Consider the following 25262-nt stretch of genomic DNA (forward strand, 5'->3'; position numbering starts at 1 on the left):
AAGACCCTGAAGCGCCACAGCTCCACCTGGTGGACACCTTGCGTAGTGAGCGTCTCACCAGGAGAGAGATCTGACCCTCTCGGACGATGTTGATGATGTTCTGCTTCTTCTTGCTCTCCTCGTCCACCTCCGCTGCCCTCCCCCCTCCTCCCGGCGCCGTGGTCCGAGGCTTGGCGAGGCTGCCCCCCAGCAGGGGGAAGGCCCCCCCCGCCGGCTCCATGCCTGACCTCTGGTTGGGAGCTTCTGGGTAGACCCTCGCAGACAGCAGCTGGTCTGGACAGCAAAACACCTGATTGACATCACCTGTGTCCTCGCATTCATTAACATATGTCCATGAGGGGGCGTGTCATATGTGAAGCTTATTAACATATATGGCAAAGAGGGGGCGTGTCATGTGTGCACCCTATTAACATATATGGCAAAGTGGGGGCATGTCATGTGTGCACCCTATTTACATATATGTTCATAAGGGGGCGTGTCATATGTGAACCTTATTAACATATATGGCAAAGAGGGGGCGTGTAATGTGTGCACCCTATTTACATATATGTTCATGAGGGGGCGTGTCATATGTGAACCTTATTAACATATATGGCAAAGTGGGGGCGTGTCATGTGTGCACCTTATTTACATATATGTTCATGAGGGGGCGTGTCATATGTGAACCTTACAAACGTATATTTCAAAGCGGGGGCGTGTCATGTGTGCACCGAATTGACATATATGTCAATGAGAGGGCGTGTCATGTCTGCACCTTATTAACATATATGTCAATGAGGGGGCGTGTCATGTCTGCACCTTATTAACATATATGTCAATGAGGGGGAGTGTCATGTCTGCACCTTATTAACATATATGTCAATGAGGGGGCGTGTCATGTCTGCACCTTATTAACATATATGTCAATGAGGGGGCGTGTCATGTCTGCACCTTATTAACATATATGTCAATGAGGGGGAGTGTCATGTCTGCACCTTATTAACATATATGTCAATGAGGGGGCGTGTCATGTCTGCACCTTATTAACATATATGTCAATGAGGGGGAGTGTCATGTCTGCACCTTATTAACATATATGTCAATGAGAGGGCGTGTCATGTCTGCACCTTATTAACATATATGTCAATGAGGGGGCGTGTCATGTCTGCACCTTATTAACATATATGTCAATGAGGGGGAGTGTCATGTCTGCACCTTATTAACATATATGTCAATGAGGGGGAGTGTCATGTCTGCACCTTATTAACATATATGTCAATGAGAGGGCGTGTCATGTCTGCACCTTATTAACATATATGTCAATGAGGGGGCGTGTCATGTCTGCACCTTATTAACATATATGTCAATGAGGGGGAGTGTCATGTCTGCACCTTATTAACATATATGTCAATGAGGGGGCGTGTCATGTCTGCACCTTATTAACATATATGTCAATGAGGGGGCGTGTCATGTCTGCACCTTATTAACATATATGTCAATGAGGGGGAGTGTCATGTCTGCACCTTATTAACATATATGTCAATGAGGGGGCGTGTCATGTCTGCACCTTATTAACATATATGTCAATGAGGGGGCGTGTCATGTCTGCACCTTATTAACATATATGTCAATGAGGGGGCGTATCAGATGTGCACTTTATTAACATATATGTCAATGAGGGGGTGTGTCATGTGTGCACCCTATTGACATATATGTCAATGAGGGGCGTGTCTTGTGGGCACCCTATTTACATATATGTCCATGAGGGGGCGTGCCATGTCTGCACCTTATTAACATATATGTCAATGAGGGGGCGTATCAGATGTGCACTTTATTAACATATATGTCCATGAGGGGGCGTGTCATATGTGTACATTATGAACATATGTCCATGAGGGGGCGTGTCATATGCGTACATGATTAACATATGTCCATGAGGGGGCGTGTCATATGCGTACATGATTAACATATGTCCATGAGGGGGCGTGTCATATGCGTACATGATTAACATATGTCCATGAGGGGGCGTGTCATATGCGTACATGATTAACATATGTCCATGAGGGGGCGTGTCATATGCGTACATGATTAACATATGTCCATGAGGGGGCGTGTCATATGCGTACATGATTAACATATGTCCATGAGGGGGCGTGTCATATGCTACATTATTAACATATGTCAATGAGGGGGCGTGTCATATGCGTACATTATGAACATATGTCCATGAGGGGGCGTGTCATATGCGTACATGATTAACATATGTCCATGAGGGGGCGTGTCATATGCGTACATGATTAACATATGTCCATGAGGGGGCGTGTCATATGCGTACATGATTAACATATGTCTATGAGGGGGCGTGTCATATGCATACATTATGAACATATGTCCATGAGGGGGCGTGTCATATGCGTGCATGATTAACATATGTTCATGAGGGGGCGTGTCATATGCTACATTATTAACATATGTCAATGAGGGGGCGTGTCATATGCGTACATTATGAACATATGTCCATGAGGGGGCGTGTCATATGTGTGAACATATGTCCATGAGGAGGCGTGTCATATGTGTGAACATATGTCCATGAGGGGGCGTGTCATATGTGTACATTATTAACATATGTCCATGAGGGGGCGTGTCATATGTGTACATTATGAACATATGTCCATGAGGGGGCGTGTCATATGCGTGCATTATTAACATATGTCCATGAGGGGGCGTGTCATATGCGTGCATTATTAACATATGTCCATGAGGGGGCGTGTCATATGCGTACATTATTAACATATGTCCATGAGGGGGTGTGTCATATGTGTACATTATTAACATATGTCCATGAGGGGGCGTGTCATATGTGTACATTATTAACATATGTCCATGAGGGGGCGTGTGTCATATGCGTACATGATTAACATATGTCCATGAGGGGGCGTGTCATATGCGTGCATGATTAACATATGTTCATGAGGGGGCGTGTCATATGCTACATTATTAACATATGTCAATGAGGGGGCGTGTCATATGCGTACATGATGAACATATGTCCATGAGGGGGCGTGTCATATGCGTACATGATTAACATATGTCCATGAGGGGGCGTGTCATATGCGTACATGATTAACATATGTCCATGAGGGGGCGTGTCATATGCGTACATGATTAACATATGTCCATGAGGGGGCGTGTCATATGCGTGCATTATTAACATATGTCCATGAGGGGGCGTGTCATATGTGTACATTATTAACATATGTCCATGAGGGGGCGTGTCATATGCGTGCATGATTAACATATGTCCATGAGGGGGCGTGTCATATGTGTACATTATGAACATATGTCCATGAGGGGGCGTGTCATATGCGTGCATTATTAACATATGTCCATGAGGGGGCGTGTCATATGCGTGCATTATTAACATATGTCCATGAGGGGGCGTGTCATATGCGTACATTATTAACATATGTCCATGAGGGGGTGTGTCATATGTGTACATTATTAACATATGTCCATGAGGGGGCGTGTCATATGTGTACATTATTAACATATGTCCATGAGGGGGCGTGTGTCATATGCGTACATGATTAACATATGTCCATGAGGGGGCGTGTCATATGCGTGCATGATTAACATATGTCCATGAGGGGGCGTGTCATATGCGTACATGATTAACATATGTCCATGAGGGGGCGTGTCATATGCGTGCATTATTAACATATGTCCATGAGGGGGCGTGTCATATGCGTGCATTATTAACATATGTCCATGAGGGGGCGTGTCATATGCGTACATTATTAACATATGTCCATGAGGGGGTGTGTCATATGTGTACATTATTAACATATGTCCATGAGGGGGCGTGTCATATGTGTACATTATTAACATATGTCCATGAGGGGGCGTGTGTCATATGCGTACATGATTAACATATGTCCATGAGGGGGCGTGTCATATGCGTGCATGATTAACATATGTTCATGAGGGGGCGTGTCATATGCTACATTATTAACATATGTCAATGAGGGGGCGTGTCATATGCGTACATGATGAACATATGTCCATGAGGGGGCGTGTCATATGCGTACATGATTAACATATGTCCATGAGGGGGCGTGTCATATGCGTACATGATTAACATATGTCCATGAGGGGGCGTGTCATATGCGTACATGATTAACATATGTCCATGAGGGGGCGTGTCATATGCGTGCATTATTAACATATGTCCATGAGGGGGCGTGTCATATGTGTACATTATTAACATATGTCCATGAGGGGGCGTGTCATATGCGTGCATGATTAACATATGTCCATGAGGGGGCGTGTCATATGTGTACATTATGAACATATGTCCATGAGGGGGCGTGTCATATGCGTGCATTATTAACATATGTCCATGAGGGGGCGTGTCATATGCGTGCATTATTAACATATGTCCATGAGGGGGCGTGTCATATGCGTACATTATTAACATATGTCCATGAGGGGGTGTGTCATATGTGTACATTATTAACATATGTCCATGAGGGGGCGTGTCATATGTGTACATTATTAACATATGTCCATGAGGGGGCGTGTGTCATATGCGTACATGATTAACATATGTCCATGAGGGGGCGTGTCATATGCGTGCATGATTAACATATGTCCATGAGGGGGCGTGTCATATGTGTACATTATGAACATATGTCCATGAGGGGGCGTGTCATATGCGTGCATTATTAACATATGTCCATGAGGGGGCGTGTCATATGCGTGCATTATTAACATATGTCCATGAGGGGGCGTGTCATATGCGTACATTATTAACATATGTCCATGAGGGGGTGTGTCATATGTGTACATTATTAACATATGTCCATGAGGGGGCGTGTCATATGTGTACATTATTAACATATGTCCATGAGGGGGCGTGTGTCATATGCGTACATGATTAACATATGTCCATGAGGGGGCGTGTCATATGCGTGCATGATTAACATATGTTCATGAGGGGGCGTGTCATATGCTACATTATTAACATATGTCAATGAGGGGGCGTGTCATATGCGTACATGATGAACATATGTCCATGAGGGGGCGTGTCATATGCGTACATGATTAACATATGTCCATGAGGGGGCGTGTCATATGCGTACATGATTAACATATGTCCATGAGGGGGCGTGTCATATGCGTACATGATTAACATATGTCCATGAGGGGGCGTGTCATATGCGTGCATTATTAACATATGTCCATGAGGGGGCGTGTCATATGTGTACATTATTAACATATGTCCATGAGGGGGCGTGTCATATGCGTGCATGATTAACATATGTCCATGAGGGGGCGTGTCATATGTGTACATTATGAACATATGTCCATGAGGGGGCGTGTCATATGCGTGCATTATTAACATATGTCCATGAGGGGGCGTGTCATATGCGTGCATTATTAACATATGTCCATGAGGGGGCGTGTCATATGCGTACATTATTAACATATGTCCATGAGGGGGTGTGTCATATGTGTACATTATTAACATATGTCCATGAGGGGCGTGTCATATGTGTGAACATATGTCCATGAGGGGGCGTGTGTCATATGCGTACATGATTAACATATGTCCATGAGGGGGCGTGTCATATGCGTGCATGATTAACATATGTTCATGAGGGGGCGTGTCATATGCTACATTATTAACATATGTCAATGAGGGGGCGTGTCATATGCGTACATGATGAACATATGTCCATGAGGGGGCGTGTCATATGCGTACATGATTAACATATGTCCATGAGGGGGCGTGTCATATGCGTGCATTATTAACATATGTCCATGAGGGGGCGTGTCATATGTGTACATTATTAACATATGTCCATGAGGGGGCGTGTCATATGCGTGCATGATTAACATATGTCCATGAGGGGGCGTGTCATATGTGTACATTATGAACATATGTCCATGAGGGGGCGTGTCATATGCGTGCATTATTAACATATGTCCATGAGGGGGCGTGTCATATGCGTGCATTATTAACATATGTCCATGAGGGGGCGTGTCATATGCGTACATTATTAACATATGTCCATGAGGGGGTGTGTCATATGTGTACATTATTAACATATGTCCATGAGGGGGCGTGTCATATGTGTACATTATTAACATATGTCCATGAGGGGGCGTGTGTCATATGCGTACATGATTAACATATGTCCATGAGGGGGCGTGTCATATGCGTGCATGATTAACATATGTTCATGAGGGGGCGTGTCATATGCTACATTATTAACATATGTCAATGAGGGGGCGTGTCATATGCGTACATGATGAACATATGTCCATGAGGGGGCGTGTCATATGCGTACATGATTAACATATGTCCATGAGGGGGCGTGTCATATGCGTACATGATTAACATATGTCCATGAGGGGGCGTGTCATATGCGTACATGATTAACATATGTCCATGAGGGGGCGTGTCATATGCGTGCATTATTAACATATGTCCATGAGGGGGCGTGTCATATGTGTACATTATTAACATATGTCCATGAGGGGGCGTGTCATATACGTGCATGATTAACATATGTCCATGAGGGGGCGTGTCCATGTCTGAGATAGGGTAGAAGATGAGCGTTACCTCCATCACAGAAGGAGGAGGAGGAGGAGCAGCTGAGGGCCTCCTGCTGGAAGGCTGCTCCTCCAGGTGAGCGGTGGAGATGCAGGGCGTCAGGATCCATGGACTTGGACTTCCTCAGGTGAGGAGAGAACTGCAGGAGGAGAAGAAGAAGAGGTTGTTGTTGTCATGGAGGTTGAGGTGGGTGGTACCAGTACCGAGGTGTGGGCCAAGGAGGCTCTGTGGTTCCTCTCCAGGGTTCCTCCCTGCAGGTTGCAGCGTGCGGGGGGGGGGCGAGGCAGCGTGGACGAGTGCTGGCTGGACTTGATGTAGGGCACGTCCAGGATCTCATCCATGTCCAGGTCGTAGTGCTCCAGCTCCCCAAACACTGCGCTGCCATCCACCACCTTCACCTTGCCTCCCGAGGAGGCGGGGGGAGGCGGCTTGTCTTTGGCCGCCTCCCCCGCTACGGGCTCCTGACCTTGGACTTGGACTTTCCCCTCGCTGTCCGACTCAGGCGTCTCGGGCTGGTGCTTGAGAGGCGAGACCCTCTTCACCGGACGGAATTTACTGTGAACGTCAGCCAGGCCCGTGGGTTTGATGCCCCCACCACCCGGGTGGGACGCCGCGCCACGACTCCAGCTGATGGAGGATGCAGCTGCAGGACAGGAGGCGGAGCTTAATCCTTCAAGTCAATTATCCAACTGAACTCAAAGCAAATGAATGGAAATAAAAGTCTAATAATCCAAGTCAAATCAAATAAATCCAAGTAAAAGTACATTCGTTCAATTAAAAGTCAATCATTTTGAATCAAACAAAACTAAATTAATTCAACTAAAAGTCAATTCATCCAAGCAAAATATGGATGAGTAAAGTTCAACTAAATGTATCCAAGTAAAAGCAAAATAAACCAAGTAAAAGTAAAATAATCCCATTTAAAGTACGTTAATAATTAGTTAATCTGATTAAAAATAAATGATTCTAAGTAAAAGTAAACTAATCCAAATAATAGTAAATTAGTTCAATTAAAACTAAATTAATTCAAGTCAAAGTAAATGAATACAGCTAAAATAAATTCATTCAACTAACAGTACGTTTAACTAGAAATCTAAATCTAAATTAAACTATGTAATAGTAAATCAATCTAAGTAATAGTAAATTCATCTAAGTTATAGTAAATGAATCTAAGTAATAGTAAATTAATCTAAGTAATAGTAAATTAATCTAAGTTATAGTAAATCAATCCAAGTAATAGTAAATTAATCTAAGTAATAGTAAATGAATCTAATAGTAAATTAATCTAAGTAATAGTAAATCAATCTATGTAATAGTAAACGAATCCAACTAAATGTTTTTTCATCCAATGAAAGTAAATTATTCCAACTAAAAGTAAGTTCATAGAAGTAAAAGAAGATGAATGATGTCATCATAAATGAATGAAAGTAAAAGAAGATGAATGATGTCATCTTAAATGAATGAAAGTAAAAGAAGATGAATGATGTCATCTTAAATGAATGAAAGTAAAAGAAGATGAATGATGTCATGGTAAATGAATGAAAGTAAAAGAAGATGATGTCATGGTAAATGAATGAAAGTCAAAGAAGATGATGTCATTTACCAGGTCTCTCCTCAGCCTGAGCATCATTCCTCCTGGATAGTTGTGGAATGTTCTTCAGAGAGCTGACACAATACTGACAATGACAACAACACCCGCTGTCACACACATAACTACTACTTTCTTCTTCTGTGTTACATGTTGTGTCACATATCTACTACTTTCTTCTTCTGTTACATGTTGTGTCACATAACTACTACTTTCTTCTTGTGTGTGTTTGTGTTACATGTTGTGTTACATGTTGTGTCACATAACTACTACTTTCTTCTTGTGTGTGTTTGTGCTACATGTTGTGTTACATGTTGTGTCACATAACTACTACTTTCTTCTTGTGTTGTTGAGTGTGTGTGTGTTACATGTTGTGTTGCATGTTGTGTCACATAACTACTACTTTCTTCTTGTGTGTGGTTGTGTTACATGTTGTGTCAGATAAGAAGTACAATGTTGTTTGTCTGTGTGTGTGTGTGTGTGTGTGTGCGTGCATGCGTGCGTGCGTGTGTGTGTGTGTGTGTGTTACTGACCACAGTGTCGTCAGAGAAGTCAATCTGGTCCAGGTCCAAGTACTCAGGAGTCTCCATGTCCATCAGCACACATCATCCAACTACCTGCACACACCATCACACACCAACTGTGACACACTCACCATCACACACCAGGTGTGACACACTGTCATCACACACCAGGTGTGACACACTGTCATCACACACCAGGTGTGACACACTGTCATCACTCACCAGGTGTGACACACTGTCATCACCAGCATCGTTGTTGTTAGCATTATTCAGTTAGTTGTCTTCACACAAGCAACATAAATATGATCACTATATGTTCACCTTGACTAGTGCTAGTCACACTAACAACCATTGCTAGTCACAATAACAATTAGTTACTATAACAACTAGTGTGAGTCAATATTTTAAGTTGTCACTATAACTACTACTGTTAGTCACAATAACAACTATTGCTAGTCACAATTACAGCTAGTTACTATAACAACTAGTGCTAGTCAACATTTTAAAGGCCTACTGAAATGTGATGTTCTTATTTAAAGGGGGATAGCAGGTCCATTCTATGTGTCATACTTCATCATTTGGCGATATTGACATATTTTTGCTGAAAGGATTTAGTAGAGAACATCCACGATAAAGTTGGCAACTTTTGGTGTCTGATGAAAAAGTCTTGCCTGTAGCGGAAGTAGCAGACGAGTAGCGTGACGTCACAGGTTGTGGAGCTCCTCACATCCAAACATTGTTTACAATCATGGCCACCAGCAGCCAGAGACATTCGGACCCAGAAAGCCACCATTTCCCCATTAATTTGAGCCAGGATGAAAGATTTGTGGATGAGGAAAGTGAGAGTGAAGGACTAGAGGGCAGTGGGAGCCATTCAGATAGGGAAGATGCTGTGAGACCTGATATTCAGCTGGGAATGACTCAAACAGTAAATAAACACAATATACTCTATTAGCCACAACACAACCAGGCTTATATTTAATATGACACAAATTAATCCCGCATAACAAACACCTCACATATAACCCGCCAATACAAGTCAAACAGCTGCACAACACACTCAATCCCACAGCCCAAAGTACCGTTCACCTCCCCAAAGTTCATACAGCACATATATTTACCCAAAGTCCCCAAAGTTACGTACGTGACATGCACATAGCGGCACGCACGTACGGGCAAGCCATCAAATGTTTGGAAGCCGCAGCTGCATGCGTACTCACGGTACCGCGTCTGCGTATCCGACTCAAAGTCCTCCTGGTAAGAGTCTCTGTTGTCCCAGTTCTCCACAGGCCAATGGTAAAGCTTGACTGTCATCTTCCGGGAATGTAAACAATGAAACACCGGCTGTGTTTGTGTTGCTGCAGCCGCCCGCAATACACCGCTTCCCACCTACAGCTTTCTTCTTTGCTGTCTCCATTGTTCATTGAACAAATTGCAAAAGATTCACCAACACAGATGTCCAGAATACCGTGGAATTTTGCCATGAAAACAGACGACTTAATAGCTGGCCACCATGCTGTCCCAAAATGTCCTCTACAATCCGTGACGTCACGCGCTGACGTCATCATACCAAGACGTTTTCAGCAGGATATTTGGCACAAAATTTAAAATTGCACTTTAGTAAGCTATTGTATTTATTGTATTTTATTGTATTTAGTAAGTATTGGCATGTGTTGCAATGTTAAGATTTCATGATTGATATATAAACTATCAGACTGCGTGGTCACTAGTAGTGGCTTTCAGTAGGCCTTTAAGTTCTCACTATAACTACTAGTGCTAGGCACAATTACAACTAGTCACTATAACTACTAGTACTAGTCAATACAACTACTAATACTATTCCATATAGCAACTAGTCATTACAACTGTTGCTAGTCACAATAACAACTAGTCACTATAACTACTAATACTAGTCAATAAAACTACTAGTCAATGTAACCAATAGTACTACTCCATATATAAACTAGTCATTACAACTATTGCTAGTCACAATAACAACTAGTTACTATACTATATGTGCCAGGCACAATAACAACTATTGCTAGTCACAATTACAAGTAGATACTATAACAATTAGTGCTAGTCAATATGTCACTATAACTACTAGTGCTAGTCACAACAACAAGTAGTTACTATAACAACTAGTCAATATGTCACTATAACTACTAGTGCTAGTCAATATGTCACGATAACTACTAGTGCTAGTCACAATAACAAGTAGTTACTATAACAACTAGAGCTAGTCAATATGTCCCTATAACTACTAGTGCTAGTCACAATAACAAGTAGTTACTATAACAACTAGTGCTAGTCAATATGTCACAATAACTACTAGTGCTAGTCACAATAACAAGTAGTTCCTAAAACAACTAGTGCTAGTCACAAAAACAAGTAGTTCCTAAAACAACTAGTGCTAGTCAATATGTCACAATAACTACTAGTGCTAGTCACAATAACAAGTAGTTCCTAAAACAACTAGTGCTAGTCACAAAAACAAGTAGTTCCTAAAACAACTAGTGCTAGTCAATATGTCACAATAACTACTAGTGCTAGTCACAATAACAAGTAGTTCCTAAAACAACTAGTGCTAGTCACAAAAACAAGTAGTTCCTAAAACAACTAGTGCTAGTCAATATGTCACAATAACTACTAGTGCTAGTCACAATAACAAGTAGTTCCTAAAACAACTAGTGCTAGTCACAAAAACAAGTAGTTCCTAAAACAACTAGTGCTAGTCAATATGTCACTATAACTACTGGTGCTAGTCACAATGACAATTAGTTACTATAAAAACTAGTGCTAGTCAATATGTCACTATAACTACTAGTGCTAGTCACTATAACTAGTAGGTTTAGACACAATAATCTCCAAGCCAGTGGACAACATTCCATGGAAAGCGACTAGTGATTAGCATAATCATGGAGACTAGTTAGCATCTGGTTAGCTGGTGAGTGTGAGCAGCGAAAGTGAAAGTAGTGATGCGTTCAAGTGTCAGAAGGAGTAAGAAAAGTTCCACACAGCAGGAAGGTGACAATGATGACGTCAGCAGACAAACTGTAAATAAAAGATGACTGACAAAGTATGTTTGACAACAAAGTGTTGTGTTTGTCATAAAGACTCTTCATTATTAAGTGTGTTTAACATGTTTGTCATAAAGACTCTTCATTATTAAGTGTGTTTAACATGTTTGTCATAAAGACTCTTCATTATTAAGTGTGTTTAACATGTTTGTCATAAAGACTCTTCATTATTAAGTGTGTTTAACATGTTTGTCATAAAGACTCTTCATTATTAAGTGTGTTTAACATGTTTGTCATAAAGACTCTTCATTATTAAGTGTGTTTAACATGTTTGTCATAAAGACTCTTCATTATTAAGTGTGTTTAACATGTTTGTCATAAAGACTCTTCATTATTAAGTGTGTTTAACATGTTTGTCATAAAGACTCTTCATTATTAAGTGTGTTTAACATGTTTGTCATAAAGACTCTTCATTATTAAGTGTGTTTAACATGTTTGTCATAAAGACTCTTCATTATTAAGTGTGTTTAACATGTTTGTCATAAAGACTCTTCATTATTAAGTGTGTTTAACATGTTTGTCATAAAGACTCTTCATTATTAAGTGTGTTTAACATGTTTGTCATAAAGACTCTTCATTATTAAGTGTGTTTAACATGTTTGTCATAAAGACTCTTCATTATTAAGTGTGTTTAACATGTTTGTCATAACGACTCTTCATTATTAAGTGTGTTTAACATGTTTGTCACAAAGACTCTTCATTATTAAGTGTGTTTAACATGTTTGTCATAAAGACTCTTCATTATTAAGTGTGTTTAACATGTTTGTCATAAAGACTCTTCATTATTAAGTGTGTTTAACATGTTTGTCATAAAGACTCTTCATTATTAAGTGTGTTTAACATGTTTGTCATAAAGACTCTTCATTATTAAGTGTGTTTAACATGTTTGTCATAAAGACTCTTCATTATTAAGTGTGTTTAACATGTTTGTCATAACGACTCTTTATTATTAAGTGTGTTTAACATGTTTGTCACAAAGACTCTTCATTATTAAGTGTGTTTAACATGTTTGTCATAAAGACTCTTCATTATTAAGTGTGTTTAACATGTTTGTCATAACGACTCTTTATTATTAAGTGTGTTTAACATGTTTGTCACAAAGACTCTTCATTATTAAGTGTGTTTAACATGTTTGTCATAAAGACTCTTCATTATTAAGTGTGTTTAACATGTTTGTCATAACGACTCTTTATTATTAAGTGTGTTTAACATGTTTGTCACAAAGACTCTTCATTATTAAGTGTGTTTAACATGTTTGTCATAAAGACTCTTCATTATTAAGTGTGTTTAACATGTTTGTCATAACGACTCTTTATTATTAAGTGTGTTTAACATGTTTGTCACAAAGACTCTTCATTATTAAGTGTGTTTAACATGTTTGTCATAAAGACTCTTCATTATTAAGTGTGTTTAACATGTTTGTCATAAAGACTCTTCATTATTAAGTGTGTTTAACATGCTTGTCATAAAGACTCTTCATTATTAAGTGTGTTTAACATGTTTGTCATAAAGACTCTTCATTATTAAGTGTGTTTAACATGTTTGTCATAAAGACTCTTCATTATTAAGTGTGTTTAACATGTTTGTCATAAAGACTCTTCATTATTAAGTGTGTTTAACATGTTTGTCATAAAGACTCTTCATTATTAAGTGTGTTTAACATGTTTGTCATAAAGACTCTTCATTATTAAGTGTGTTTAACATGTTTGTCATAAAGACTCTTCATTATTAAGTGTGTTTAACATGTTTGTCATAACGACTCTTTATTATTAAGTGTGTTTAACATGTTTGTCACAAAGACTCTTCATTATTAAGTGTGTTTAACATGTTTGTCATAAAGACTCTTCATTATTAAGTGTGTTTAACATGTTTGTCATAACGACTCTTTATTATTAAGTGTGTTTAACATGTTTGTCACAAAGACTCTTCATTATTAAGTGTGTTTAACATGTTTGTCATAAAGACTCTTCATTATTAAGTGTGTTTAACATGTTTGTCATAACGACTCTTTATTATTAAGTGTGTTTAACATGTTTGTCACAAAGACTCTTCATTATTAAGTGTGTTTAACATGTTTGTCATAAAGACTCTTCATTATTAAGTGTGTTTAACATGTTTGTCATAACGACTCTTTATTATTAAGTGTGTTTAACATGTTTGTCACAAAGACTCTTCATTATTAAGTGTGTTTAACATGTTTGTCATAAAGACTCTTCATTATTAAGTGTGTTTAACATGTTTGTCATAAAGACTCTTCATTATTAAGTGTGTTTAACATGCTTGTCATAAAGACTCTTCATTATTAAGTGTGTTTAACATGTTTGTCATAAAGACTCTTCATTATTAAGTGTGTTTAACATGTTTGTCATAAAGACTCTTCATTAGTAAGTGTGTTTAACATGTTTGTCATAAAGACTCTTCATTATTAAGTGTGTTTAACATGTTTGTCATAAAGACTCTTCATTATTAAGTGTGTTTAACATGTTTGTCATAAAGACTCTTCATTATTAAGTGTGTTTAACATGTTTGTCATAAAGACTCTTCATTATTAAGTGTGTTTAACATGTTTGTCATAAAGACTCTTCATTATTAAGTGTGTTTAACATGTTTGTCATAACGACTCTTCATTATTAAGTGTGTTTAACATGAGAGGACATATTAAAGTGCGAAAGGAGCATTTAGTGAGAAAGTGAAAAGTGTTGACGTCATCTCTTCGGCGCACAGCAGGCTAATTAGCCTAGCATGCTAGGCTAATTAGCATCGCAGATGCTAGGCTAAGTAGCCAAGCTGGGAAGGATGCGAGGTGGCAAGGAGGCGAGAAGGGCGCAGCTGAGGTGTGAGAGGAGAAGAGAAGTAAAGGAGAAGAGAAGTAAATGAGAAGAGAAGTAAATATGGGTTACCTTGTAGGAGGAGAGGATGCTAGCTGGCCAGATGCTAGCAGACAAAGACTTTGCCATATGGACGCACAGAGGTGACACAGCCGCGAGAGGTCTCACTCTCTTCCCGCAAACTTTCACTCGCTAACCACCTTTGTGTCATTTTGGGTGGAATGTACACTTTCAATATTGCCACCTTTTCTTCCTGATTGAGGTGGGAAACATCAATAATCAGATGATTTGAGTGTGGAGTGAGAATCTTCCTTGTTGAGTTCTGTCCGAATAGACGATCTGTGTGTGAGGATTCCGTTAGACGCAACTTTTCTTGCAGAAAGCTTTATGCTCATTTCAAGCAGGTGAAAATAATCATCTTTACAATGTTAACTTTTCATGTAGGTGATGTTTATTTGTGTAACCCATCTATCCATTTTCTACCGCTTGTCCCTTAAAATAGTGACTAGCATTAGACTCCATAATGACAGCCTGGAAAGAAATATAGCAACACACGCAGCAGCAGCAGCGCCCTCTGGTGGTCACAAGGCGGTACTGCACACGTCACTGACAAGAAGAAGCATCTTTCCAAGGCAGCAGGTCTTTGCAGGACCAGGACCAGGACTAGGACACAAGACCTGGTCCTCAGGAGCTGGTCTGGCACCCTGACAGGTGAGCAGCACGTCCTGTGTAGTGGACGTCACAGCGCACCACGTTGTTGGCAAAGTTGGATTCCAGAACGTTCCGCTTTGGGTTGACGGTCACCTGCCAGGTGAGAAGTGGAAGAATGGGACTGGATGTTTGTGGTGCTACTGGAGTCTGGACCAGAGCTCCGTGGCAACATGCATCGTCCTCTTCACTGGCAAACAACTAAACAGCAAGAACAGCTCAGGAGATTTAAATGACCCTAAAAACATGTTAGCTGCTAACTTGATCAGGCTATGGTAGCAACTACAAGTTGCGCTAGCAACTAGTGCGAGCCACTGTAGCAACTAGTGCGAGTTACTATAGCAACTAGCACTAGCCACTGTCGCAACTAGTGCGAGTTACTACAGCAACTAGCACTAGCCACTGTAGCAACTAGTGTGAGTCAATATAGCATCTAGCGTTAGCCAATATAGCCACCAGCTCTAGCCACTATAGCAGCTAGTGCGAGTCACGATAGCAACTAGCGCTAGCCACTGTAGCATCTATTGCGAGTCACTAAAGCAACTAGCGTTAGCCAATGTAGCAACTAGCGCTAGCCACTATAGCAATTAACGCTAGCCACTATAGCAACTAGCGTTAGCCACTATAGCAACTAGCGCGAGTCACTATAGCAACCAGCACTAGCCACTATAGCAACTAGGGCTAGCTACTACAGCAACTAGCGCTAGCTACTATTGCAACTAGCGCTAGCCACTAGCGCAACTAGCGCTAGCCGCTATAGCAAGTAGTGCTAGCCACTATAGCAAGTAGCGCTAGTCGCTATAGCAAGTAGCACTAGCCGCTATAGCAAGTAACGCTAGGCGCTATAGCAAGTAGCGTTAGCCGCTACAGCAAGTAGCATTAACTGCTATAGCAAGAATCGCTAGCCGCTATAGCAAATAGCATTAGCCGCTATAGCGAGTAGCGTTAGCCACTATAGCAAGTAGCGTTAGTCGCTATAGCAAGTAACACTAGCCGCTATAGCAAGTAGTGTTAGCTGCTATAGCAAGTAGCAGTAGCCGCTATAGCAAGTAGCGTTAGCCGCTATAGCAAGTAGCATTATCCGCTATAATAAATAGCGTTAGCCGCTATAGCAAGTAGCCTTAGCCGCTATAGCAAGTAGTGTTAGCCGTTATAGCAAGTAGCGTTAACCGCTATAGCAAGTAGTGCTAGCTGCTATAGCAAGTAGCGTTAGCCGCTATAGCAAGTAGCGTTAACCGCTAGAGCAAGTAGCATTAGCCGCTATAGCAAGTAGCATTAGCCACTATAATAAATAGCGTTAGCCGCTATAGCAAGTAGCGTTAGCCGCTACAGCAAGTAGCGTTAGCCGCTATAGCAAGTAGCGTTAACCGCTAGAGCAAGTAGCATTAGCCGCTATAACAATAGCGTTAGCCGCTATAGCAAGTAGCGTTAGCCGCTATAGCAAGTAGCATTAGCCGCTATAGCTAGTAGCATTAGCCGCTATAGCTAGTAGCGTTAGCCGCTATAGCAAGTAGCGTTAGCCGCTATAGCAAGTAGCGTTAGCCGCTAGAGCAAGTAGCATTAGCCGCTATAGCAAGTAGCATTAGCCGCTATAATAAATAGCGTTAGCCGCTATAGCAAGTAGCGTTAGCCGCTATAGCAAGTAGAGTTTGCCGCTATAGCAAGTAGCGTTAACCGCTGTAGCAAGTAGCGTTAGCCGCTATAGCAAGTAGCATTAGCCGCTATAGCAAGTAGCGTTAGCCGCTATAGCAAGTAGCGTTAGCCGCTATAGCAAGTAGCGTTAGCTGCTATAGCAAGTAGCGCTATAGCAAGTAGCGTTAGCCGCTATAGCAAGTAGCGTTAGCCGCTATAGCAAGTAGCGTTAGCCGCTATAGCAAGTAGCGTTATAGCAAGTAGCGTTAGCCGCTATAGCAAGTAGCGTTAGCCTCTATAGCAAGTAGCGTTAGCCTCTATAGCAAGTAGCGTTAGCCGCTATAGCAAGTAGCGCTATAGCAAGCAGCATTGTGGAGAAGAGAGGTGTTTGTGTACTTTGAGGATGTATTTCCCAGGAGAGACGTCTGTGATGTCGATCCACTGACAGTCGATGTCAGCGTTGTAGGTGTCGTAGCAACCAGGACTCAAACCCTGGAGGAAGCAGAGGATGAGGATGAAGAAGAGGAAGAAGCAGAAGAAGAAGCAGCACACCTGTGTGTGTGAGGTACAGGCGTAGCGGCGGTTGTAGCCTTCATCACAGGAAGTGTCCTCCAGACAGAAGCTAGCTTTGTGTCCTTCAGCCACCGCCTGGAGCGTGTTAGCATGTAGCAGCTCGTACACACTCATCTCCTCCATGCTGTGGAAGTGACTGACAGTACACACACACACTTCTTAGGTCACATCTTACTTAGCCTCACATACTTCTTAGGTCACACCTTACTTAGCCTCACATACTTCTTAGGTCACATCTTACTTAGCCTCACATACTTCTTAGGTCACACCTTACTTAGCCTCACATACTTCTTAGGTCACACTTTACTTAGCCTCACATACTTCTTAGGTCACACCTTACTTAGCCTCACATACTTCTTAGGTCACACCTTACTTAGCCTCACATACTTCTTAGGTCACACTTTACTTAGCCTCACATACTTCTTAGGTCACACCTTACTTAGCCTCACATACTTCTTAGGTCACACCTTACTTAGCCTCACATACTTCTTAGGTCACACCTTACTTAGCCTCACAGACTTCTTAGGTCACACCTTACTTAGCCTCACATACTTCATAGGTCACACCTTACTTAGCCTCACGTACTTCTTAGGTCACACCTTACTTTGCCTCACATACTTCTTAGGTCACACCTTACTTAGCCTCACATACTTCTTAGGTCACACCTTACTTAGCCTCACATACTTCTTAGGTCACATCTTACTTAGCCTCACATACTTCTTAGGTCACACCTTACTTAGCCTCACATACTTCTTAGGTCACATCTTACTTAGCCTCACATACTTCTTAGGTCACACCTTAGCCTCACATACTTCTTAGGTCACATCTTACTTAGCCTCACATACTTCTTAGGTCACACCTTACTTTGCCTCACATACTTCTTAGGTCACACCTTACTTAGCCTCACATACTTCTTAGGTCACATCTTACTTTGCCTCACATACTTCGTAGGTCACACCTTACTTAGCCTCACATACTTCTTAGGTCACATCTTACTTAGCCTCACATACTTCTTAGGTCACACCTTACTTAGCCTCACATACTTCTTAGGTCACATCTCACTTAGCCTCACATACTTCTTAGGTCACACCTTACTTAGCCTCACATACTTCTTAGGTCACATCTCACTTAGCCTCACATACTTCTTAGGTCACACCTTACTTTGCCTCACATACTTCTTAGGTCACACCTTACTTAGCCTCACATACTTCTTAGGTCACATCTTACTTTGCCTCACATACTTCTTAGGTCACACCTTACTTAGCCTCACATACTTCTTAGGTCACATCTTACTTAGCCTCACATACTTCTTAGGTCACACCTTACTTAGCCTCACATACTTCTTAGGTCACATCTTACTTAGCCTCACATACTTCTTAGGTCACACCTTACTTAGCCTCACATACTTCTTAGGTCACACCTTACTTAGCCTCACATACTTCTTAGGTCACACCTTACTTAGCCTCACATACTTCTTAGGTCACACCTTACTTAGCCTCACATACTTCTTAGGTCACACCTTACTTAGCCTCACATACTTCTTAAGTCACACCTTACTTAGCCTCACATACTTCTTAGGTCACACCTTACTTAGCCTCACATACTTCTTAGGTCACACCTTACTTAGCCTCACATACTTCTTAGGTCACATCTTACTTTGCCTCACATACTTCTTAGGTCACACCTTACTTAGCCTCACATACTTCTTAAGTCACACCTTACTTAGCCTCACATACTTATTAGGTGACACCTTAGTTAGTCACGTGCCACCTACTTGTGGCAGCTGTGCCACTCCCAGGTGTGGCGAGGTGTGTTGGGCAGGAAGTCTGCGTTGCCTTGGTTCTTCACACGCTGAGGGAACCTCAGGAGAACCCTGCTGTCGTACTGCTGCGCAGAGGAGGCGGAGCTAGGAGGAGGAGGAGTCAGAAGACATTACAGTAGCACACTGCAAAACAGTTCCTGTCAAAATAAAAGTGTTAGTATTCATCAGTTGACAGTAATGTACAATAAAAACAACCACAGATTTTACTTTAAAACTAAACTGGCGACTCACCGACATTATCTTACCTTCAAAAAACATTTGTTTTAATTTACAGTGAAATATCTAGGTATTGATGATGTACAGTGTAGTGTCTAAGTATTTATTATATACAGTGTAATATCTAGGTATTTATCATATACAATGTAATATCTAGGTATTGATGATGTACAGTGTAATATCTAGGTATTCATTATGTACAGTATAATATCTAGGTATTTATTATGTACAATGCAATATCTAGGTATTTATTATGTGCAATGTAATATGTAGGTATTTATTATGTACAGTGTAATATCTAGGTATTTATTATGTACAGTGTAATATCTAGGTATTTATTATATACAATGTAATATCTAGGTATTGATGATGTACAGTGTAGTATGTAGGTATTTATTATGTACAGTGTAATATCTAGGTATTTATTATATACAGTGTAATATCTAGGTATTGATGATGTACAGTGTAATATCTAGGTATTTATTATGTACAGTGTAATATCTAGGTATTGATGATGTGCAGTGTAATATCTAGGTATTTATTATATACAATGTAATATATAGGTACTTATTATGTACAGTATAATATCTAGGTATTTATTATGTACAATGTAATATGTAGGTATTTATTATGTACAGTGTAATATCTAGGTATTTATTATATACAATGTAATATCTAGGTATTGATGATGTACAGTGTAGTATGTAGGTATCTATTATGTACAGTGTAATATCTAGATATTTATTATATACAGTGTAATATCTAGGTATTGATGAAGTACAGTGTAACATGTAGGTATTGATGATGTACAGTGTAATATCTAGGTATTTATTATGTACAGTGTAACATGTAGGTATTGATGATGTACAGTGTAATATATATAGGAATTATTATGTACAGTGTAATATCTAGGTATTGATGATGTGCAGTGTAATATCTAGGTATTTATTATATACAATGTAATATCTAGGTACTTATTATGTACAGTATAATATCTAGGTATTTATTATGTACAATGTAATATCTAGGTATTTATTATATACAGTGTAATATCTAGGTATTTATTATGTACAATGTAATATCTAGGTATTTATTATATAAAGTGTAATATATAGGTATTTATTATGTACAGTGTAATATCTAGGTATTTATTATGTGCAATGTAATATCTAGGTATTTATTATGTACAGTGTAATATCTAGGTATTAGTGATGTACAGTGTAATATCTAGGTATGTGTGATGTACAGTGTATTATGTACAGTGTAATATCTAGGTATTTATTATATAGTGTAATATATAGGTGGTGATTATGTACAGTGTAATATATAGGTATTGATGATGTACAGTGTAATATGTAGATATTGATGATGTACAGTATTGATGATGTACAGTGTAATATGTAGGTATTGATGAAGTAGAGTATTGATGATGTACAGTGTATTATCTAGGTATTGATGATGTACAGTGTAATATGTAGGTATTGATGATGTACAGTATTGATGATGTACAGTGTAATATGTAGGTATTGATGAAGTAGAGTATTAATGATGTACAGTGTATTATCTAGGTATTGATGATGTACAGTATTGATGATGTACAGTGTAATATGTAGGTATTGTTGATGTACAGTATTGATGATGTACAGTGTAATATCTAGGTATTGATGTACAGTATTGATGATGTACACTGTATTATCTAGGTATTGATGATGTACAGTGTAATATGTAGGTGTTGATGATGTACAGTATTGATGATGTACAGTGTAATATGTAGGTATTGATGAAGTACAGTATTGATGATGTACAGTGTAATATATAGGTATTGATGATGTACAGTGTAATATCTAGGTATTGATTATGTACAGTGTAATATATAGGTATTGATGATGTACAGTGTAATATCTAGGTATTGATGATGTACAGTGTAATATATAGGTATTGATGATGTACAGTGTATCCATCCATCCATTTTCTACCGCTTATTCCCTTTTGGGGTCGCGGGGGGCGCTGGAGCCTATCTCAGCTACAATCGGGCGGAAGGCGGGGTACACCCTGGACAAGTCGCCACCTCATCGTGGATGTACAGTGTAATATGTAGGTATTGTTGATGTACAGTATTGATGATGTACAGTGTAATATGTAGGTATTGATGATGTACAGTATTGATGATGTACAGTGTAATATCTAGGTATTGATGATGTACAGTGTCATAGCTAGGTATTGATGAAGTACAGTATTGATGATGTACAGTGTATTATCTAGGTATTGATGATGTACAGTGTAATATCTAGGTATTGATGATGTACAGTGTAATATGTAGGTATTGATTATGTACAGTATTGATGATGTACAGTGTAATATCTAGGTATTGATGATGTACAGTGTAATATGTAGGTATTGATTATGTACAGTATTGATGATGTACAGTGTAATATCTAGGTATTGATGATGTACAGTGTATTATCTAGGTATTGATGAAGTACAGTATTGATGATGTACAGTGTAATATCTAGGTATTGACGATGTACAGTATTGATGATGTACAGTGTAATATCTAGGTATTGATGAAGTACAGTATTGATGATGTACAGTGTATTATTTAGGTATTGATGAAGTACAGTATTGATGATGTACAGTGTAATATCTAGGTATTGATGAAGTACAGTATTGATGATGTACAGTGTATTATTTAGGTATTGATGATGTACAGTATTGATGATGTACAGTGTATTATTTAGGTATTGATGAAGTACAGTATTGATGATGTACAGTGTAATATGTAGGTATTGATGATGTACAGTATTGATGATGTACAGTGTAATATCTAGGTATTGATGATGTACAGTATTGATGATGTACAGTGTATTATTTAGATATTGATGAAGTAGAGTATTGATGATGTACAGTGTATTATTTAGATATTGATGAAGTACAGTATTGATGATGTACAGTGTAATATGTAGGTATTGATGAAGTACAGTATTGATGATGTACAGTGTATTATTTAGGTATTGATGAAGTAGAGTATTGATGATGTGCAGTGTATTATCTAGGTATTGATGAAGTACAGTATTGATGATGTACAGTGAGGTCATCTTACGAGGCCAGGCAGTTCTCCTGGGCTGCACAGACTAGGTTGTACATAGCAAGTCTCTGGACGTAGGAGCCCACCTGGATGTGGTCTGCGTCAGGAACCAGGTCAGGAAGACCTGTGGGTCCCAAGCACCAATCACTGATTGGCCCATGGTCCATGGTCCATGGTCCATGGTCCAGAGTACCAGATGTGCCACTTACCTCTGTGGTGGTACCTGCTCCTGTGCCAGTGTGGGGTCCTGGTCCTGGTCCTGGTCCTGGGTCTGTAGTAGTAGTAGTTGTACACCTTGTAGGGGTTGTAGGGCTCGTCTCCCGCCATCTGCTCCTCCCTCACCTCGCTGGCTGCAGCGGGCGAGCGGGGCGAGGAGGCGCCCAGCAGCACCAGGCCTCCTCCTCCACCTCCGCCTCCTCCTCCTCCACCACCTCCGCCTCCGCCTCCTCCTCCTCCACCACCTCCGCCTCCGCCTCCTCCTCCTCCACCACCTCCGCCTCCGCCTCCTCCTCCACCGCTCCTGGCGGCCGGCTGGTAGCGGGACGCCCGGCTCAGGACGCTGAAGACCTGCCCGTTATGTCGCCATGTCAAGCACTCACTTCCTGTTGGCAAAATACACAAGAAGAAGAACACAAGACTCAACTCCTTCATGGTCACCATGAACATCATCAACTCCTTCATGAACATCATCAACTCTTCTCTCTCTCTCTCTCTCGCCCCACCATGTGCAAAGGGGCGGAGTCACGCTTTAACTGCCATGTTGTAAAACTACTACTACAATAATCACATGAAGGATTTCAATACAGACTATTACAAAGTCCAATAAAATACTAACACAATAACATGTACATATTGTACATTATAGTGTGATAATAAAGTAATACAAATAAAACAAAAACATAATACATTACTAATGTTATTATTACTACTATTAATACTAGTAGAATAAAAAAATAAAAATACTAATGAAAAAAATAGTGATAAAATAATACTAATATAATATTACTGCTACTAAAATAATAGTAATGCAACAAAATATGATATCATAAAATACTATTACAAAATGACTATTAATAAAATCATACAAATAAAAATAAAGTATAGTATGATAAAATACCAAAACATCACCAGAATACAATCGTACTATAATTGTATAAGGTAAAATACTACTTATAAAATGATAAGAGTAACAATTAATACTAATGAAATATTACAATAAAACAATAATACAAAATATTATAGTATCAAAACAATACTAATAATAATACTACTAATAATACAATTGCACTATAATTTATCAAGTACTACTAATAAAATATTACAAAAACAATCAAGTACTAATTAAATAAAACGGTGATAAAAATAATACTACAAATATGACTATTAACTATTAACAGAATGATACAAATACACTTGTACTAAAAATAATCAATAATAAATAATTATACAATAATATTACATACTATTGTACTCACTTTATAAGATATAAATAATTCAAATATAAAATACAAACCCTGTTTCCATACGAGTTGGGAAATGGTGTTAGATGTAAATATAAACGGAATACAATGATTTGCAAATCCTTTTCAAGCCATATTCAGTTGAATATGCTACAAAGACAACATATTTGATGTTCAAACTCATAAACTTTATTTTTTTTGTGCAAATAATCATTAACTTTAACACGTGACAAAGTAGTTGGGAAAGGTGGCAATAAATACTGATAAAGTTGAGGAATGTTCATCAAACACTTATTTGGAACATCCCACAGGTGTGCAGGCTAATTGGGAACAGGTGGGTGCCATGATTGGGTATAAAAACAGCTTCCCAAAAAATGCTCAGTCTTTCACAAGAAAGGATGGGGCGAGGTACACCCCTTTGTCCACAACTGCGTGAGCAAATAGTCGAACAGTTTAAGAACAACGTTTCTCAAAGTGCAATTGCAAGAAATGTAGGGATTTCAACATCTACGCTCCATAATATCATCAAAAGGTTGAGAGAATGTGGAGAAATCACTCCACGTAAGCGGCATGGCCGGAAACCAACATTGAATGAGCGTGACCTTCCATCCCTCAGACGGCACAGTATCAAAAACCCACATCAATCTCTAAAGGATATCACCACATGGGCTCAGGAACACTTCAGAAAACCACTGTCACTAAATACAGTTGGTCGCTACATCTGTAAGTGCAAGTTAAAGCTCTACTATGCAAAGCCAAAGCCATTGATCAACAACACCCAGAAACGCCGCCGGCTTCTCTGGGCCCGAGATCATCTAAGATGGACTCATGCAAAGTGGAAAAGTGTTCTGTGGTCTGACGAGTCCACATTTCAAATTGTTTTTGGAAACATTCGACATCGTGTCATCCGGACCAAAGGGGAAGCGAACCATCCAGACTGTTATCGACGCAAAGTGTAAAAGCCAGCATGTGTGATGGTATGGGGGTGCATTAGTGCCCAAAGCATGGGTAACTTACACATCTGTGAAGGCACCATTAATGCTGAAAGGTACATACAGGTTTTGGAACAACATATGCTGCCATCTAAGCGCCGTCTTTTTCATGGACGCCCCTGCTTATTTCAGCAAGACAATGCCAAGCCACATTCA

At 39.8% G+C, this 25262-nt stretch overlaps 2 protein-coding genes across 3 annotated transcripts in view; both read right to left on the bottom strand.

Moving 5' to 3' along the window:
* sncaip (synuclein, alpha interacting protein) overlaps nt 1-14886 on the bottom strand; it is a 20728-nt gene extending 5842 nt beyond the window's left edge. The window contains exons 1-6 of the mRNA XM_061979957.1: nt 14691-14886; nt 8720-8803; nt 8202-8274; nt 6802-7241; nt 6608-6737; nt 59-273 (exon numbers count right to left, since the gene is read on the bottom strand). Coding sequence (XP_061835941.1) covers nt 59-273; nt 6608-6737; nt 6802-7241; nt 8202-8274; nt 8720-8782 — 921 coding nt within the window. The 5' untranslated portion in view covers nt 8783-8803; nt 14691-14886. The remainder of the gene's footprint in view (nt 1-58; nt 274-6607; nt 6738-6801; nt 7242-8201; nt 8275-8719; nt 8804-14690) is intronic.
* A 188-nt stretch (nt 14887-15074) lies between these two features.
* On the bottom strand, nt 15075-22939 carry LOC133619094 (protein-lysine 6-oxidase). Of its 2 annotated transcripts, none has more exons than XM_061979958.1 (6): nt 22864-22939; nt 22741-22778; nt 19306-19437; nt 17511-17667; nt 17355-17450; nt 15075-15422 (listed from the first exon to the last, which is right to left on the bottom strand). In XM_061979958.1, the coding sequence occupies exons 4-6, from the start codon at nt 17652-17654 to the stop codon at nt 15303-15305; spliced, it is 360 nt and encodes a 119-aa protein (XP_061835942.1). In that variant the 5' UTR covers nt 17655-17667; nt 19306-19437; nt 22741-22778; nt 22864-22939; the 3' UTR covers nt 15075-15302. The 2 variants fall into 2 exon arrangements, with proteins under 2 accessions (XP_061835942.1, XP_072771385.1); XM_072915284.1 differs by having other exon boundaries at nt 22670-22778.
* Between the last annotated feature and the right edge of the window lie 2323 nt (nt 22940-25262).

Source organism: Nerophis lumbriciformis, linkage group LG20 (assembly GCF_033978685.3).
Source record: "Nerophis lumbriciformis linkage group LG20, RoL_Nlum_v2.1, whole genome shotgun sequence".
Classification (NCBI taxonomy): domain Eukaryota; kingdom Metazoa; phylum Chordata; class Actinopteri; order Syngnathiformes; family Syngnathidae; genus Nerophis; species Nerophis lumbriciformis.

Bases quoted from the DNA above. Each gene is read 5' to 3' on its own strand.
- LOC133619094 (XM_072915284.1), bottom strand. From the start codon at position 22,713: ATGTACAACCTAGTCTGTGCAGCCCAGGAGAACTGCCTGGCCTC. The intron at 19,438-22,669 runs GTAAGATGACCT...TCCTCCTCCTAG, and splicing joins CAGGAGAACTGCCTGGCCTC to CTCCGCCTCCTCTGCGCAGC. The intron at 17,668-19,305 runs GTAGGTGGCACG...GTGTACTGTCAG, and splicing joins GAGTGGCACAGCTGCCACAA to TCACTTCCACAGCATGGAGG.